This window comes from Aquarana catesbeiana, linkage group LG01 (assembly GCF_042186555.1).
Source record: "Aquarana catesbeiana isolate 2022-GZ linkage group LG01, ASM4218655v1, whole genome shotgun sequence".
Taxonomy (NCBI): Eukaryota; Metazoa; Chordata; class Amphibia; order Anura; family Ranidae; genus Aquarana; species Aquarana catesbeiana.
Genome location: NC_133324.1, coordinates 38,118,317 through 38,137,658, shown reverse-complemented (window position 1 = coordinate 38,137,658; position 19,342 = coordinate 38,118,317). Strand labels below are relative to the sequence as shown.

The following is a 19,342-nucleotide window of genomic DNA, read 5'->3' as shown; positions in this document are numbered from 1 at the left end:
CCATTGTAGACTACCTGTGTCCTGTGCATACCTCCCTGTGTCCATTACAGACTACCTGTGTCCTCTGCATACCTCCATGTGTCCATTGCAGACTACCTGTGTCCTGTGTATACCTCCCTGTGTCCATTGTAGACTACCTGTGTCCTGTGTATACCTCCCTGTGTCCATTGCAGACTACCTGTGTCCTCTGCATACCTCCATGTGTCCATTGTAGACTACCTGTGTCCTGTGTATACCTCCCTGTGTCCATTGCAGACTACCTGTGTCCTGTGCATACCTCCCTGTGTCCATTGTAGACTACCTGTGTCCTGTGTATACCTCCCTGTGTCCATTGCAGACTACCTGTGTCCTGTGTATACCTCCCTGTGTCCATTGCAGACTACCTGTGTCCTGTGTATACCTCCCTGTGTCCATTGCAGACTACCCGTGTCCTGTTCATACCTCCCTGTGTCCATTGCAGACTACCTGTGTCCTGTGTATACCTCCCTGTGTCCATTGCAGACTACCTGTGTCCTGTGCATACCTCCCTGTGTCCATTGCAGACTACCTGTGTCCTGTGTATACCTCCCTGTGTCCATTGCAGACTACCCGTGTCCTGTTCATACCTCCCTGTGTCCATTGCAGACTACCTGTGTCCTTTGTATACCTCCCTGTGTCCATTGTAGACTACCTGTGTCCTGTGCATACCTCCCTGTGTCCATTGCAGACTACCCGTGTCCTGTTCATACCTCCCTGTGTCAATTGCAGACTACCTGTGTCCTTTGTATACCTCCCTGTGTCCATTGCAGGCAACCTGTGTCCTGTGCATGCCTTGGTGTGTCGATCTGCAGCCCCCGTATGCCACTCTAAATCCACCGATCAGCATGTCATATAAACATACGGCAGCCATTCCAGTGTTCAAAATCCGCGCCTCCTCCTCATTTGTGATAGGCAGAACACTCAATTTCCCAGCAGTCAGTGTTCAGCCTATCACGGACATCTGCTCATCCTCATACCACAGACAAGGATGAGCGGATGTCTGTGATAGGCTGAACACTGACTGCTGGGAAATTGAGTGTTCTATCACAGACGAGGAGGAGGGGCGGCTTTTGAAAACTGAAATGGCCGCTGTATGTTTTTATTACACGCTGGCCGCCGTCTGTCTGCATGACACGCTGATCAGGTAGGCAGACGGCGGTGAAGAGAGGGCTGAAAATCTCAGCTTATACTTGAGTATATACGGTAATTTCAATGGTATATTTAACAGACCAAACAGGAGGAATAGGAGAGTATGGGTTACATACACTTGAAATCATTTTACCCTGAGGGACAGAAGTCAATTCCAGTAGAGAACCCCATAGTCCATGAGTACGAGTAGGAAATTATCCCTACAATGTTTCATTTCTGTTATTTATACCTATATGTGAAGGGCAGATAAGGCTAATATACTATTTGAAGCAATAAAGTTCATGGGTGATGCTAAGAAATGTCATTGATTGACTATCATTTTTACATATCTGTTGTGAAAATTGTACAATGGGCGGCCAATGTCATGAAAAGTGAGTGTCACATGTGCTCCTCCTCACCGTATTATTGTCTTGATCCCATGTTATTTTGTTGGGGTCAATGTGAAGTTGGTCTTCTTCTTTAGCCCATGGTGTGTATGAACCAACATCAGCATCACTTCTAAGCTCGCGGAAGGACTTCAACCCATTAACTATATTGTAGTGGAAAGGAAATTCACCATTTTCATCAAAGAAGGTCATTCTGTCTGCCGTCTTATATGGATTTTTTATTTGTTTCACATATTTATGCAACTGGAGGACAAAAAAAAAAAAACTTGAACATGTTAAAGCTGAAGTTCAATTTGTTTATATCTTGCTTTCCCTTGTTTCTCCATCCCCATGTATCAACACTTTTTTTTTTTTTACAGTCTTTCTGTTTATATTATATGCCTTATTTTAAATTCAATTGTTTTAATAATTTTCAATAAAATACAAAGATAACATATATATGTAACGCTGACATGTTTGCTTTCTAATGCCATATACTGTAAAAGTGATAGACAATGTTATATACTGGTATTTGGCTCCCTCAAGAGGTAAAAATGTGAATAGATTTCCTTATTTTTGACACACAGGCTAAGCAGGAAGTGACTTAATGTTTTGCTTAGTGAAAGAACTCACTTACCCAGAATACTCACTTGTTTACCCAAGAACACTGGGCGACTGAACTGCATGCTAGTAGGCAATAAAAGGGCCCACGTGGCCATTTTCTTTATCTTCTTCCGGGGACACCTGGCCTGCCAGCAGGGCTCTGTGGCTGTGTGTGTCCCGAAGAGCTGCGGCCTACATTGTGTGGAGCGAACTGGAAGCCTGTGGGGAAGTTCACACCACAGTGTGCTGGAGTGTGGTCGGATCGGCAAGGATCCAGAGGCCCTTGGCGGAGGTAACTGAGGACTCCCTGTCATCTTGTGAACGGAACAGGGTGACGGTGTGGACGCGGCATGCAGACTGAGAATTTGTGGAGGGAGGCATCCATCTGTCTGGACCTAGTGTGGTGAGAGGGCTGGCGCCCAGGAATTTGTACCTCATTTTACACACTTAGATTGATTGCAAAGTGTTGCTGGGACCGTTAGTCCCACAGAACAGTTCAGTTTGGAAAGAGTTACACTTGCACAGGCCTCAAGCTTTATTTCGTTACCCAGTGACTGTCGCTGGAAGTTCATTACCTTTGGGAAGGAGTTCACAACTACTTCACATGATTGAAGTTACTGCTGTACATTACTCTATACTGTTTTATTGGTTGGATTATAAGTATTACAATACAATAGCTAGCAGAAGACAGAAGATAAAGGACTACCTCTATTATTGCAAGGCCTTGCATTCAGTCACAATAGTGAAGGAACTGCATTATTAAAGCGGGGGAGCTCCCTAGTGATTGTATTGTGGGGTACTGATATTTCTGTATTTCTGTGTTTATTACAGTGTGCTGGAAGTGGGAAGGTGTTCAGAGTTAGGGCATTGTCACTCTGAACATTGGTCCCACTTGGAGACACGCACACAGGGGTTATATAAGAAATCATTACATGTTGAGATTGTTGTGAATATCCACTGTGCTGTTGCGCTACGTTTGTGTGACAGTATAGTCATTATAATTTCTGTTTAATACCAGTTTCAGTAAAATAATTCATTCTGGTAAATTACAATTTGTGTGCAGTGTTGTCCTTTTCCTGCAGGTGGAGCAACAGATACATAGGTAAAGGTACACTATAACTGTATTTTACATTGTGGGACTATTCTTTGTCATTAGCTTAACACCAACACTGCACCACAGCTGTGTCAAGGGTATTGAGCCAATTTATTGGAGGGTGTAGGAAGAGAGTACAGGGCCGATCAAATACCATCAGCTCCTTCGGGGGTCAGTCCTACATATATTTGACTCAAAACAGTGTATACTCATATGAGATAATGCTTGTTTAACAGTTGCAATAGGTACATAAGGTAAACTTATCTAGTGCAACACAGCACTGTAGAATATATGCCTTCTCAACAACAATCGGCATATTTCTCCAACACAGTTAGTGTTAAAGTGTTACTAAACCCAGGAGCCTGCATTCACTATATCTGGCCTCCCACAGTACACAGAACATGGAAATTCAATTGTTTTAGTAATTATAAACTGCAAAATACCTTTTCTCATCAACAGTATAAAGCAGTCTTGTGACTTCTAATGCCCTGTCCACACGGTCGGACTTTCCGAAGGAATATGTGCGATCGGAGCTTGTTGAAGGAAATTCCGACCGTGTGTGGGCTCCATCGGACTTTTTCCATCGGAATTTCCGACACACAAAGTTTGAGAGCATGCTATAAAATTTTCCGACAACAAAATTTGATCCTTTAAATTCCGATCGTGTGTACACAAATCCGACGGACAAAGTGCCACGCATGTTCAGATTCAATTAAAAGACGAAAGCTATTGGCTATTGTCCCGTTTATAGTCCCGACGTACGTGTTTTACATCACCGCGTTCAGAACGATCGGATTTTCCGACAACTTTGTGCGACCGTGTGTATGCAAGACAAGTTTGAGCCAACATCCGTTGGAAAAAATCCATGGATTTTGTTGTCGGAATGTCCGATCAATGTCCGACCGTGTGTACAGGGCATTACAGTTCCTGGTTAAAGCTTGTAGGAGGAGTTTTCATACTGCACTGAGCTGTCCTATCAGGATCAAGGACCTCTGACCCTCTGCCTGGACAGTGCTGATCACATGCACTATCCAAAGAAAAAAAAAAAAACTCTTTAGCAATACACAATAAGCTGAGCGTGTGCAGCCTGACTCCAGTAACTCTGTCTTATCCGGACCTGTTCTGGAGTCAGTGGAAGAAGAGGAGGATCTTTGCATACCAGATCGACCAGTTTTTTTTTTTTACACAATGCAGATGATTAACCCCTTAGGCTCCACAGTGAGTATAGCAAGCCTGCATATACATATATGCATATACATATTCATAAACAGACTGATTTTACTGTTGTGGGTTTAGTATCACATAGTAAAACTTATATACACTTCTCAAAAAAAAAATTAAAGGAACACTTTGAAAACACATCAGATCTCAATAGGGAAAACTATCATGCTGGATATCTATACTGATATGGACTGGGTAATGTGTTAGGAATGAAAGGATGCCACATCGTTTGATGGAAATGAAAATTATCAACCTACAGGGGGCTTGATTCAAAGACACCCCAAAAATCAAAGTGAAAATAATCAGTCAGCAGGCTAGTCCAATTTGCTGAAATTATATTGCACAAACTAAAAATAGTGCTCAGGAGATTGTATGGCCCCCACGTGCTTGTATGAATGCCTGACAATGTCGGGGCCTGCTCCTAATGAGACGACGGAGGGTGTCCTGGGGTATTTCTTCCCATATCTGGACCAGGGCATCGCTGAGCTTTCTTAACAAACTGAGGTGCAACCTGGAGGCGACGGGTGGACTGAAACATAATGTTCCAGAGGTGTTCTTTTGGATTTAGGTCAGGTGAGTGTGAGTCTATTCAATGGTATCAAGTCCTTCATCCTCCAGGAACTGGCTGCATAGTCTTGCCACATGAGGCCGGGCATTGTCGTGCACCAGGAGGAACCCAGGACCCACTGCACCAGCGTAGAGTCTGACAATGAGTGAGAGTGCCATTGTCTACTCTGTAGACGTCTGTGCATGCCTCCAAGGGTATGCCTCCCCAGACCATCACTGACCCACCACCTAACTTTCTTCATGGCTTCTCCAGACCCTTTTACGTCTATCACATGTGCTCAAGGTAAACCTGCTTTCATCTGTGAAAAGCACAGGGTACCAGTGGGGGACCTTCCAATTCTGGTGTTCAATGGCAAATGCCAATTGAGCTCCAAGGTGTTGGGTAGTGTGCCACTAGAGGAAGTCGGGCCCTCAGGCCACCCACATGAAGTCTGTTTCTGATTGTTTGGTCAGAGACATTCACACTAGCCTGCTGGAGGTCATTTTGTAGGGCTTTGACAGTGCTCACCTGTTCCTCCTTGCACAAAGGAGCAGATACCGGTCCTGTTGATGGGTTAAGGACCTTCTATGGCCCTATCCAGCTCTCCTAGAGTAACTGCCTGTCTCCTGGAATCTCCTGCATGTTCTTGAGATTGTGCTGGGGGACATAGCAAACATTCTAGCAATGTCACGTATTGATATGCCATCCTAGAGGAGTTGGACTGCCTGTGCAACCTCTATAGGGTCCAGGTATCGTCTTATGCTACCAGTAGTGACAGTGACCCTAGCCAAGTGCAAAACTTGTGAAAAACAGTCAGAAATGATGAGTAGGGAAAAAATATTGTCAGTGGCCTCTACCTGTAAAACCATTCCTTTTTTGAAGGTTATCTCATTGTTGCACATCTAGTGCACCTGTTGTTAATTTCATTAACACCAAAGCAGCTGAAACTGCTTAACAACCCCCCCCCACCGTTACTTAACTGACCAGATCAATATCCCAGGAGTTTAGTTGACTTGATGCTATACTCTGATTAAAAAGTGTTCCTTTCATTTTTTTTGAACAGTGTACAGTATATAGATACAGTGATACCTCGGTTCACAAACTTAATTAATGAAACGACTCTGGTCGCGAACTGAATTGGTCGCTTACTGAGGCAAATTTTCCCATAGGGTTCAATATCCTCTCTGAACTTTTTTGTTTTTGAACCACAAAAATATGAAACAAAGTACAGTACAGTATGAAGAGAGAAAAAACACTAACCTTGCTTGAGACGACTTCTGGTGTGGGGGAAGGCGGGTGGCAGGCGGTTATTGTTCGGAGACCCCCTCCATAAGGCCATTGGGGAGATCTCCTTCAGGGGTTTCCTCTCTTCTTTGTCTCTTAGCCGCAGGCTCAGTTTTGGTGAAAAATCTGTTCAATGTCACTTGTCTTTTCCTGGACTGCATAACCCTCTGGAAATGAGAGACCATGTTATCGTTCATCAGATTTAACACTCTGTTCGTTACAGTTATGTTGGGGTGGTGCTTCTCAAAAACATCATGGCACTCATTCCATTTTTCAATAATAGATTTTATGGCATCACTGCTAACCTCCTCCCTGTCTTCCTCTTCCTCAGTGGAATGCTCCTCAATAAGCACCTTCTGCTACTCAATAAGCACCTTCTGCTACTCACTGTGGAGTTCAGAAAGTTCTTCTGTGGTCAACTCCTCCTAATGTTCCACAACAAGTGCCTCTATGTCTGCACCATCGACACCCAGACCCATACTGTTGCCCATGGACACAATCTCTTCCACTACCTCTGCATCAGTCCCTTCAAAGTCACGTTCAGTGACACATTCTGGCCACAGTTTCCTCCAAGCTGAGTTTAATGTTTGGTGAATAACATCTTTCCAGACTTCGTCAATGAGGTTAATGCAGTGGAAAACATTGAAATGCTTCTTCCAGAATTCCTTCAGACTCAAGGACATCTCTTCAGTGACAATAAAACACCTAGTGAAGAGCGCCTTTGTGTACAGCTTCTTGAAGTTTCAGATCACTTGCTGGTCCATGAGCTGCAGAAGAGGTGTCGTGTTGGGGGAAGGAACTTGACCTTTATAAAGTCATACTCAGCGTCCATATCATCCACCAAGGCGGGAGGGTGTGCCGGGGCATTGTCCATCAGAAGAAGACACCTTTCAGGCAGTTGGTTGTCAGAAAGATATTTTCTTACGGTGGGTGCGAACACCTCGTGCAGCTTGTGACCCAAGCTTTCGCATTGGCCCTCCACATGACAGGCAGTCTGGCCTTGTTCACATTCTGTTCCCTGAATGCACAAGGAGTCTGGGAATGGTACACCAGTAGTGGCTTAATCTTCAGATCGGCACTTGCATTCACACACAGCAAAAGGGTGAATCTGTCCTTCATGGGCTTGTGCCCCAGCAGTGCCTCTTCCTCCTGCGTGATATAGATTCTGTCGGCAGCTTTTACCAGAAGAGCCCTGTTTCATCACAGTTGAACACTTGTTGAGCGACGTATCCTTCTGTTTTCATGAATTCAGTAAATTCTTTCTTGCAGGATTCTGCACCGGCCTCGTCAGAACTGGAAGGCTCACCATGTCTTTTCACACTGTGGATGCCACTTCTTTTGCGGAATTTTTCAAACCACCCTCTACTGGCTTTAAATTCTTCACTTGCTGCACTTGTAGAGGGTTGTTTTTTCAGTAAATCACTGTTCAATTTCTTGGCTTTTTCACAGATCATAGCCTCACTAACACTATCACCTACCAGCTGTTTCTTATTCAACCACACTAACAAAAAGTTTTTCCACCTCTTCCAGCACTTGTATCCTCTGCTTGGTTAACATTGTTACTCCTTTTCCCACATCAGCTCCTTTGATGGCAGCTTTCTTCTTCAAAATAGTCAAGATTGTTGACTTTGTCATCTTATACTCCGAGGCCAGATCTGTCACACGAATACCACGGTCATGCTTTTCTACAATTTCCTTCTTCAGCTTAATGGTTATTTTCTTCACAACCTTATTCTTACAATTCCTGCTCTGAACAGTCTTGTCACTTTCATTACCGCTCTGTAATTTCTTTTTACCACCATGCTTGCTCTGCACATTCTTGTCACCTGCATTACCGCTCTGCACTTTCTTGTCACCTTCATTACCGCTCTGCACTTTCTTGTCCCCTTGATTACCACTCTGCACTTTCTTGTCACCTTAATTACTGCTCTGCACATTCCATTCTTGTCACCTTCATTATCTTTATTACCGCTCTGCACTTTCTTCTTACCATCATGCTTGCTATGAAGAGTCTTGTCACCTTTATTACTGCTCCGCACTTTTTGTCACCTTCATTACCGCTCTGCACTTTCTTGTCACCTTCATTACCGCTCTAAACATTCTTGTCACCTTCATTACCGCTCCGCACTTTTTGTCACCTTCATTACCGCTCTGCACTTTCTTGTCACCTTCATTACCGCTCTAAACATTCTTGTCACCTTCATTACCGCTCCGCACTTTTTGTCACCTTCATTACCGCTCTAAACATTCTTGTCACCTTCATTACCGCTCCGCACTTTTTGTCACCTTCATTACTGCTCTGAACATTCTTGTCACCTTCATTACCGCTCTGCACTTTCTTCTTACCACCATGCTTGCTCTAAAGTGTCTTGTCACTTTCATTACTGCTCTGCACTTTCTTCTTACCAACATGCTTGCTCTGAATTTTCTTTGGAGCCATACTGGACGTCCGGTACAGTACAGTATGTGATAAAAAGCACACAAAAAAGCTTTACAATGAGTGTGCACAGAGATGTACAGTACAATGCTGTACAGCTTGTGCTAAAAGCACACAAAAAAGCTTCTCAAAACTCCTCAATACTGTAAGTGTCTTCACAGTACACTTTCAGTGTCTCTCTGTGACCGCAATCTCACCTACAGGAAGTCGTGACCACGTGTCAGAGCAAGGAAGATGGCCGCGGCTCATGTTCGTGAACTATAGCGGCGTTCATGTACCAAAGCAAATTTTTGTGAACTCTTCTGTTCACAAACCGAGTTGTTTGTGAACAGAAGTGTTTGTGAACCGAGGTATCACTGTAAATTCGAAAAATAAAACAAGTCAACAAGACAGTAATTAGAGTGCAAACTGCACTGCTCCATAATAAGTACAGTTTGTAACTCGGTAGTTAGTAAACACTATTGAGCATTCCCATTATCTAAGTCTGTCCTCCTAATTATGCTTCCTAAATTGTCCAAGGCCTATGGAACTTGTCAGCTTGAAACAGAATATAAGCTATATGCTTTTCATATTCGTAGCCTAAAGCTATTAGCCTTTTCACTTCAATGATATTTCAAATCTCGTTAGATTTCCATCTTCTAGTTATGGAGAGCCTAGCTGCAAACAAAACATGCATAGTAATAGACTTTATGTCAGAGGGTACTTTCTTTGTTCCTTTATTAAGAAGAGTGAGTACAGGATTAGATTTTATGGTTAGCCCTGTGATTGCTGAAATCAGTTTTAATATTGATCTCCAAATACTATGAAGATGAGGGCTGGACCATAGCATATGCATCAAGGTGCTAATTAAGCCACAACCTTTCCAACAATTGTGTTCCGGTAGGATAGCAAATTTGGACACTGTAGGGGGTTATGTACAATCTCAAGTGATTTTTTCAGACATTTCCCAGTAAGTGGTGCATTTGTAATATATATAACTACAAGTTATGGCCTTCAGCCATTGTGTATTGGTGAATGAGATATGGATTTCCTTGCCCCATGTAAGTAACAGACTTGATTTGCTAAACAGACATTTAGACTGAAGTGTATTATAAAGAGTAGTGATAACCCTGGGCGTTGTTGCTACTTTGGTCCAGAAATGCAAGAGTATTCAGTTCAAGAGTACAGATAAAGTTGTGTTAGAAGTAAGATGTTAACCACTTCAATACCAGACACTTTCCCCCCTTCCTGCGCAGGCCAATTTTCAGCTTTCAGCGCTGTCACAATTTGAATGACAATTGTGCGGTCATGCTACACTGTACTCAAACAAATTTTTATCATTTTGTTCCCACAAATAGAGCTTTCTTTTGGTGGTATTTGATCACTGCTGGGGTTTTTATTTTTTGTGCAACAAATAAAAAAAAAAAATTAGGAAAAAAAAAAAGTTTTTCTTTGTTTCTGTTATAACATTTTATAAATAACTGTTTTCTCCTTCACTGATGGGCACTGATGAGGCTGCACTGATGGGTACTGATGGGCACTGATGAGGTGGCACCAATGAGTTGGCACTGATGATGGCCACTAATATGCAGCACTGATGGGCACTGATAGGTGGCACTAGTATGCAGCACTGATAGGCAGCACTGATTGGCACTCATAGGTGGCACTGATAGGCACTGATAGGCGGCACTGATGGGCACTGAAAGGCTGCACTGATGGGTACTTATGGGTGGCACTGATAGGTGGCACTGATGGGCACTGATAGGTGGGCACTGATGGGCATGGATGGTGGCCATGGGTGGCATACCTGGTGGTCATCAGTGGGGGCAATCTCTGGTGTCCTGGCGGCATCCCTGGCGGTCTGAAAAAGGGGAATCCTCAGGGGGGGCAGGAGAGCAGCCGTACGGCTCTCCTCTACTCGCGCCTGTCAGACGCGAGTGAGGAAAAGCTGATACATGGCTTTTCCTGTTTACATTGTGATCAGCCGTGATTGGACATGGCTGATCACATGGTAAAGAACCTCCGTCAGAGGCTCTTTACCGAGATCGTTGCTATGGTGTGTCAGACTGACACACCGCACCACTGATCGCAGTGCTGCACGTGCTGGCTGTTATCCTGAAAGATGTCACATGATGTCCAGTCAGGATAACGGAAACACCACACGGCCATCATTTTGCTATAGGCTGGACGGAAAGTGGTTAATGTAGCATATGCAATGTAATCCTGAGTTGGAAAGAACAAGTAAGTTGGAAGTAATTCAAAAGATTTATGTTTTCTATTATAGAATATGCCATCAATGGTGTATTTACCTACAGTAGGCCAGTATTTAAAAGATATGTGTTGGGCGAGGAATTTAAAAATTTCCAACGGTAAAGAAATACAAAGCTTATGTTCTTGGGGGTGATTTAGGAAAGTATTCCCACTCTTGAAGAGTTGCTGAGATAGTGGGATGGTTAGTAAATTATTTGCAGATTAAGCCAATAAAAGATTCTTTAGAGTACCTGTGGTAGCAACAGATTGCTCTATCACACTCCATTTCTTCAAAAGAGACAGGAGGAACCAACCTTTATCCTAGTCTAAAATAGGTGAATTAGTCTGTAAGCTTCAATAGGCCCACGCCACCTGCACTTTTATGTTTTATAAGGATGTCATGTCCTCACCTAGATTTCTTGCCTTGCCAGATAAATTTAGATAACATTCATTTAATATTTATGAAAAATGAGTTTGGTAAGCGTATCAGCAGAGCCCTAAAATAGTGAAAAATCTTAGTAAGCGTGACCATCCAAAATGTATCATAGAACAATAGAAACTTGACACCTCAGCACTAAGAATTCACAGAGAAGCTAGCCATAAGATGTGCAAATGCAATGTCCGCTGTGCAACTCAGACTGAAGATCAATTCAGCCCTCCTCAGATTGGGCAATCTTGAACTGTTCAAACAAAAAGCAAAAGAGCACAAACACCTAGTGCATCATCTAAAGCACTTTATTGAAAAATAAAATATACAAGTTATACTCACAAACCAAAATAGAATCATAAATTCAGAAACCAGAAGTCCGCCCTCCAACCTTATACTGTAGGTACAAACGGATGACAGAACCACCTTTCACCTCCCTAAATAAGAGTAATAAATGAGTCCTGCCACATCTCCCTAAGTGGGAGGGGAAGGGGAGAGGGAAAGAAGTCAGAGACACCTGATCAGGCATGTACTGGCCATCGGGACTATCGGGAGTTTCCTGGTGGGCCAATGGCTCAGTGGGCCAGTTTGAGTGACAGCCTGTCAAAGTAATGGATGCGGGGCCCGCACAGTCATTACTTTGAACACTGCTGTATTGCAGGGGTGGACTGACCTATCGGCACTGTGGGGCCCAATGACTGGCTCTGCAACACTAGCACTGGAAGCGGCTGTAATAAGACCTCTCACAGCGTGCTGTTCCCTGCCGGCCCCTCCTTCCCTCCCGTCTACCCCAGGTGCTTGTACATGACATCATTTGGGATGGACGAGAAGATCCGAGGGCCCGGCAGTGAGCAGCTCGCCATGAGTGGTTTTATTGCAGGCATCGGGTGAGGCTATGTACTATCGCCATCACTGAGGAGGGGGGAACAGAGGCAGCCAGTACAGATGTAGGGGGATCCATGATACTCTCCTGTCCCCCCCACTGTGTCCTCCACCCCCACGCTGTCCCCCTCTGTCCTCCACCCCCCACTGTGTCCTCCACCCCCCACACTGTCCCCCTGTGTCCTCCACTCCCACGCTGTCCCCCTCTGTCCTCCACCCCCACTGTGTTCTCCACCCCCATGCTGTCCCCCTCTGTCCTTCACCCCCACTGTGTCCTCCACCCCCACACTGTCCCCCTGTGTCCTCCACTCCCATGCTGTCCCCCTCTGTCCACCCCCACTGTGTCCTCCACCCCCATGCTGTCCCCCTCTGTCCTTCACCCCCACTGTGTCCTCCACCCCCCACACCGCCCTCCACCACCCTACCCTGTCCCCCTCTGTCCTCCACCCCCCACTGTGTCCTCCACCCCTCACGCTGTCCCCCTGGGTCCTCCACCCCTCACGCTGTCCCCCTGTGTCCTCCACTCCCACGCTGTCCCCCTCTGTCCTCCACCCCCACTGTGTCCTCCACCCCCATGCTGTCCCCCTCTATCCTTCACACCCACTGTGTCCTCCACCCCCCACACTGTCCCCCTCTGTTCTTCACCCCCCAGTGTGTCCTCCACCACCCTACCCTGTCCCCTTCTGTCCTCCACCCCCACTGTGTCCTCCACCCCCCACGCTGTCCCCCTGTGTCCTCCACCCCCACTTTGTCCCAGTGATTGCTATACAAATGACAATGGTCCCAAAAATGTGTTAAACATGTCCGATGTGTCCGCCATATTGTCGCAGTCACGATAAAAATCGCTGATCGCCACCATTACTAGTAAAAAAAATTATTAATAAAATGCCATAAAACTATCCCCTATTTTGTAAACGCTATAACTTTTGCGCAAACCAATCAATAAACGCTTATTGCGATTTTTTTTTTTTTTTTACCAAAAATATGTAGAAGAATACGTATCGGCCTAAACTGAGGAAAAAAATGTTTTTTTAAATATTTATTGGGGATCTTTATTATAGCAAAAAGTAAAAAATAATGCGTTTTTTTCAAAAAAATTAAAATCGCAGAGGTGATCAAATACCACCAAAAGAAAGCTCTATTTGTGGGGAAAAAAGGACGTCAATTTTGTTTGGGACCAACGTCACATGACCACGTAATTGTCAGTTAAAGCGACACAGTGCCGAATCGCAAAAAGTGCTCTGGTCAGAAAGGGGGTAAATTCTTCCGGGGCTGAAGCGGTTAAGACGTGCAGTGAGACCCTTACAGCAAAAATTGATTCATTGGCAATTGATATCAATATAATGAGGCATGCATTTGATAAGGTTAAATCAAGGATATCAGAGGCAGAAGTCCGAATCTCAACGACGGAAGACACAGTGAGAACAGATAATAAAATGTAAAAGAACAAATCTGTGCTTTGCAGGAAAGAGCCGTGGATACAGAAAGTAGATTGAGGAGAAATAAAATCCGTACTATGGGCTTGCCAGAACAAGCAGAGGGGGTTAAACCAGTGGAGTTTTCAGAAAAGCTGCTAATAAACGTCCTGGGGCTTATAGATATGCTTTTGTGGTAGAGCGAGCACACAGAATTTCCATTTGATCCCCTAAACCTGGGACCTTTCCACATCCTTTCCTTCTCTGCTTGTTGAACTATAGCAGTGGTTCTCAATTCTTGGCCTCAGGACCCACTAACAGGCCAGGTTTGCAAGATAACTGAAATACATCACAGGTGATATAATTTTCTGCTCAGAGATTGCAATATTCTAGTCTGCATCTCCTCAAGGTAAAACTTAAAATCTGGCCTGTAAGTGGGCCCTGAGGACAGGAGTTGAGAACCACTGAACTATAGGGATCGAGACCATATTTCAACAGCCCGGTTGAATACAAATTTGCAATATGAAAATGCTACATTGCTTTTTTTCCTGAGCTTTCCAGAGCAGAGCTTATATGGAAGTATGGAAAAGACTGCGTGATGAGCGAATTAAATTCAGTCTCCTTTAAAATTGAGTGTCACAGATGGAGATCATACCCATTTTTTTGAAACATCAAAAGCCGCATCAGAATGGCTGGATACTTGATAGAAAATACATGGACATATGTATAAGTTTATTTGTTTTGTTTTTTTTCTTTTACAAACTGACACTGAGGATTAGGAGTAATACTTAGAATCTAAATATTAATATACAAGAACGTATATGAATAGGTTCACAAATGAAGGTTTTTTTTTTTATTTTCATTATGCATAATACGGTAAATATTGATTAGCATGATGCACCTTTTTCGGAGGTTCCATAGCATGAGGAAAATGGGGAACACATTTTTATCTGCTGGTTTTTTGCTTTTGTTTTTTTCTCTTTTTCTCATAGTCTATGAAGTGACACTTTGTAATGTTAATTAATACTTAACCACTTGCCGACCGCTGCATATACATATACGTCGGCAGAATGGCATGGTTGTGCAAATGGGCCTACCTGTACTTCTGTCTCAGTCTAATTCATGGTTTCTGACACTAATCTAGCTCAAGTTCTCCTCTCCACGTTACTATCACACTATACACAGTTGCGAGTAACCAGCCTTATATAGTGTGGGGCATGGACTTAGCCCCCTGAGCCATGATTGGCCAAAGGCACCCTGCCTTTGGCCAATCATGGCTCTCACAGCAGATCACACTGTGATTGGCCAAAACATGCAGGTCAGGTGCATGCTTTGGCCAATCAGCAGCTATCAATGCACTGCAATCTCGCAGTGCATTATGGGGTGCTCCGCGGTGCTCAAATTTGCCATAAACGCCCCATATGTTCGGTTCGTTTGTGAGCAAATGAACACCCGATGTTTGAGTCGACTCGAACATCAGGACCATCCCTAGTGGTTACAGGGTTTAAGGTGAATTGGAATAAATCTCTGCTGTTCGCTATTGATCTGGGGGCCCAGGCGACGGCATCCATGAGTTTGCCATTACAATGGGTGGCGGAATTTATATATTTAGGGATAGTGAATTACACAACAGATTTGTGATTTTGTACCGCTTAATTAAACCCCAATAGTTCAAGAGGTTAAAAAGAAATTAAAAGCATGGGAGACCTTACCTCTGTCATTACTAGGGTGGATAAATGTAATAAAAATTAAGATTCTTCCAAAATTTTTATATGTATTTTGAAATTCCCCACAGTGGTTGCCAAAATCCTTCTTTATATAACTACATAGTATTTTTTTCTTCATTTCTATGGAGGAACCAGTCACCTAGATATAAACCTACCACACTTAAGCACACCCTAGCGCAAGGAGGTTTGGCATTTCCAGACTTCCATGAATTTTTTCTGGCAGCGCAGCTGGTAACGGCAGCAGGATACTAAATCCAGATAAAAATAATCCTTCAAAAATGTTAGAGGTGGCGGGCACTTCCATCGAGGCAATTCAAGCATTGTTGTCCATCTAGCTATTCTATCGAGGGAAGTTAAGTATTGATTACGGGTTGGCCCCCCTTCATTGCATATCCAAGAATGGGATCCTTTGAAGTGAGTATGTGTAAAACAATGAGGTTTGGATCCCATTGTTTGTATACACAAGCCTAGGCACCGACTTGTCGGGTCTACCAGAGATTTCTGTGAAGATAATATGTTCCGCCCTACATAGATAAAAGCTAAATTAAATATATTAATTAAATATAAATAAATTAAATATAAATTAAATATAAAATATATAAATATAAATAATTAAATATAAATTAAATATAAATTAAATATATTCATATTTCCAATATTTTACAGCTATTATTGTAGATTTCACATAAACTCATAAGGCAACAAGTCCGTAGACCCACATAAAAAAAAAAAGCGGACTTGCTCCTCATCTGGGATCTCCAACCCTACTCCAGTCCTCTCGAAAACCTGCACTGAGAGGAGTGAAGGTATAGCAATAGGTGTCCCAAGTACTTGCAGCCAATCTGCTAGCAGTACACCACCATCTGATTTTAGCAGGCAAATTTCCCTACCCCAGTTGCTAAACCGTAAAAAGAAATTCGGTCCCAGCCATGCACATGCTCACAGTCTGAATGCTAGCTTGAATACCAGCTTGGCCAAATTGCTAGCACTGCAACTACTGCCTTTTCAGCTGGTAGATTCTGCCCCCTTTCGTGAATTTGTGGAATGTGCTGTACCTCAGTTGCAGGTTCCAAAACGCCATTTCTTTTCATGGAAGGCCATTCCAGCTCTCTACCGGCATGTGGAAGGCAATGTTTTTGTCTTGTTGGACAGGGCGGTCAGCAGTAAGGTGTATATTACCGCAGACTCTGGTCTAGCAGGCATGGGCAGGGATGTTACCTTTCCTTCACTGCGCACTGGGTAACTCTGCTGGCAGCTGGGAAGGATGTAGGGCAGAGTTCAGCATTGTTGGAGCTTGTTCGGCCACCACACCTCCAAAATGCTAGCAGTGATTCTGCCACAGCTCTCTCCTCCACCCCCTCCTCTTCTTCTTCCTCTATGGCCTCTTCTGCAGATTTGTTCTCTGAACCAGCGGTGCTCCGTAAGCTTTCAAGGGGCTATGCAAGCACTCAAGCAAAAAGATGCCATGCGGTGCATGAGTTACATAGTTACATAGTAGGTGAGGTTGAAAAAAGACACAAGTCCATCAAGTCCAACCTATGTGTGTGATTATATGTCAGTATTACATTGTATATATGTTGCGGTCATTCAGGTGCTTATTTAATAGTTTCTTGAAACTATCAATGCCCCCACTGAGACCACAGCCTGTGGAAGGGAATTCCACATCCTTGCCACTCATACAGTAAAGAACCCTCTACGTAGTTTAAGGTTAAACCACTGCGACAATGGCACCAACCTTCTCTCCGCCCTCTGACAGGGACACTTGACCCATGTTCCATGTTTGGCACACATCCTGAATTTGGTGGTGCAGCCTTTCTTGAGCAGGTACCCAGGCTTACAAGATCTCCTGAGGCAGGCCAGAAAAGTCTGTGGACATTTCCAATGGTCATACAATGCCAGTGCTCAGCTGGCTGACATTCAAAAGGAATGCAATCCGCCCACCAACCGCCTCATTTGTGACATGTCCACCAGGTGGAAGTCAACGTTGGCAATGCTGCAGTGGCTGTACACGCAGCAGAGGGCCATCAATGAGTACCTGTGTGAGTATGGCACCAGGACAGGGTCAGGGGAGCTTGGCTTCTTTTCGCCACGCCAGTGGCTGTTGATCAAGGATGCATGCACTGTCCTGTCACCATTTGATGAGGCCACGAGGATGGTGAGCAGAGACAATGCATGCATCAGTGATACTGTCCCTCTTGTCTTCCTGTTGGAGTACACGCTTCATGGAATAATGGACAGGGCACTTGAGGCAGAACAGTGTGAGGAAGAGAAGAACTTCCTTACCTCTCAAGGCCCCCTTTATCCAGATATTATTCCTGCAGGCCCGCCAAACACACAGGAAGAAGAGGAGGAGGATTGTGTCAGCATGGACATGGAGGATAACACTCAGCAGCAGTCTTCAAGGGAAGGTTTTCAGTCCCTTAGAAACCCAAGGAGTTGTACGTGGCTGGGAGGAGGTTGTTATGGATCATGTGATCCTTAGTGACCCAGAGGACTGAGAATCGAATGCCTCTGCAAACTTTCGCAGGCTTTTCAGAATCAGGGAGGCCATGCAGCGTAAGGACCCTAGGATTTGTGGTATCAAAGAGAAGAAAGCATTACTGGCTGGCAACCCTTCTTGATCCACGTTACAAGGGTAGGTTTGCAGAACTCATCCTGCCTTCACAGAGGGAGCAGAGGATGAAACATCTTCAGGAGGCCTTGAAGAAAGGTTTGTGCAATGCATTTCCAGACGCTGTGAGGTTACAATTTCCTGGTGCTGGACAACGTGCTGCTGAGGCCTCTGTCAGGTCACCTGAGGCCAGGTGACAGATGCACACCGTTGGGGTCTGGAGTGCACCGCAAAGGTAGTAGACCCTACGGCTGACTGCTGAAGATGGGAGCCTCGGTGGTTAAGGCAGGTCCGCTGGAACACCAACATGGATCCCACAGGGGCTAGAGCATAAGTTTCCCCAGGGCGCGGAGTGTAAGAGCCAGCAGGTGTTCACCAGAGCCTCTAGTGGTGAGGATGGACTGGGCTGCAACTGGGTCTCCCAGCTCATGCCTACAATAGGCTACAAGAGGACAGAGCTAGTAAGGGAATAAGCCAAAGGTCGGGGCGACTAGCAGACAAGGATAAACATAGAACACTCCAAAGGTCAGAGTCACAAGCAGACAGGCATAGTCGAGAACAAGCCAAGATCGGTAACTGAAATCAGACGTAGAAGACACAGCAAGATGCACACGGAAGCTAAACACACAATGGTTGATCAGCAAGGCAGAAACTATTGGTGTACTGTATTGTGTACACCACCAGAAAAGTAGTAGCAACTGCACTATGGGTGCACAGTACTGTGTACACCAACAGAAGTGTAATAAAAACTATTGGTGTACTGTATTGCGTACACCAGCAGAAAAGCAGTAGCAACTGCACTATGGGTGTACGGTATGTATTGTGTACTGTGTACACCACCAGAATAGTAGTAGCAACTGCACTATGGGTGCGGGTACTGTGTACACCAACAGGAGTGTAATAACAACTATGGGTGTACTGTATTGTATACACCACCAGAAAAGTAGTAGCAACTATGGGTGCACTGTATGTATTGTGTACTGTGTACACCACCAGAAAAGTAATAGCAACTGCACTATGGGTGCACGGTACTGTGTACACCAACAGAAGTGTAATAACAACTATGGGTGTACTGTATTGTGTACACCACCAAAAAAGTAGTAGCAACTGCACTATATATATATATATATTAAATACACTGCAGCTAACTGAATTACCTGCTTGATTGAAGTATATTAGAAACAGTACACCAGGAACGGCCTGCAGTGAGATATAGTTAAACTGTATGCAGTGGATATGCTGAAAATTGACACAATTGCATATAGGGTAAATGCACATAAAGTCACTAAACATTAAATTGCAGATCTGACAAGTGCCCCAGAACCCCAGAGGGG

The 19,342-nt window shown here is 44.3% G+C and overlaps 1 protein-coding gene across 1 annotated transcript in view; it reads right to left on the bottom strand.

Annotated features, from left to right (window-relative positions):
* LOC141101706 (vomeronasal type-2 receptor 26-like) overlaps nucleotides 1-19,342 on the bottom strand; it is a 173,799-nt gene that overhangs the window by 15,554 nt on the left and 138,903 nt on the right. The window contains exon 4 of the mRNA XM_073594171.1: nucleotides 1,566-1,796. Within this exon, the coding sequence (XP_073450272.1) occupies nucleotides 1,566-1,796 (231 nt within the window). The remainder of the gene's footprint in view (nucleotides 1-1,565; nucleotides 1,797-19,342) is intronic.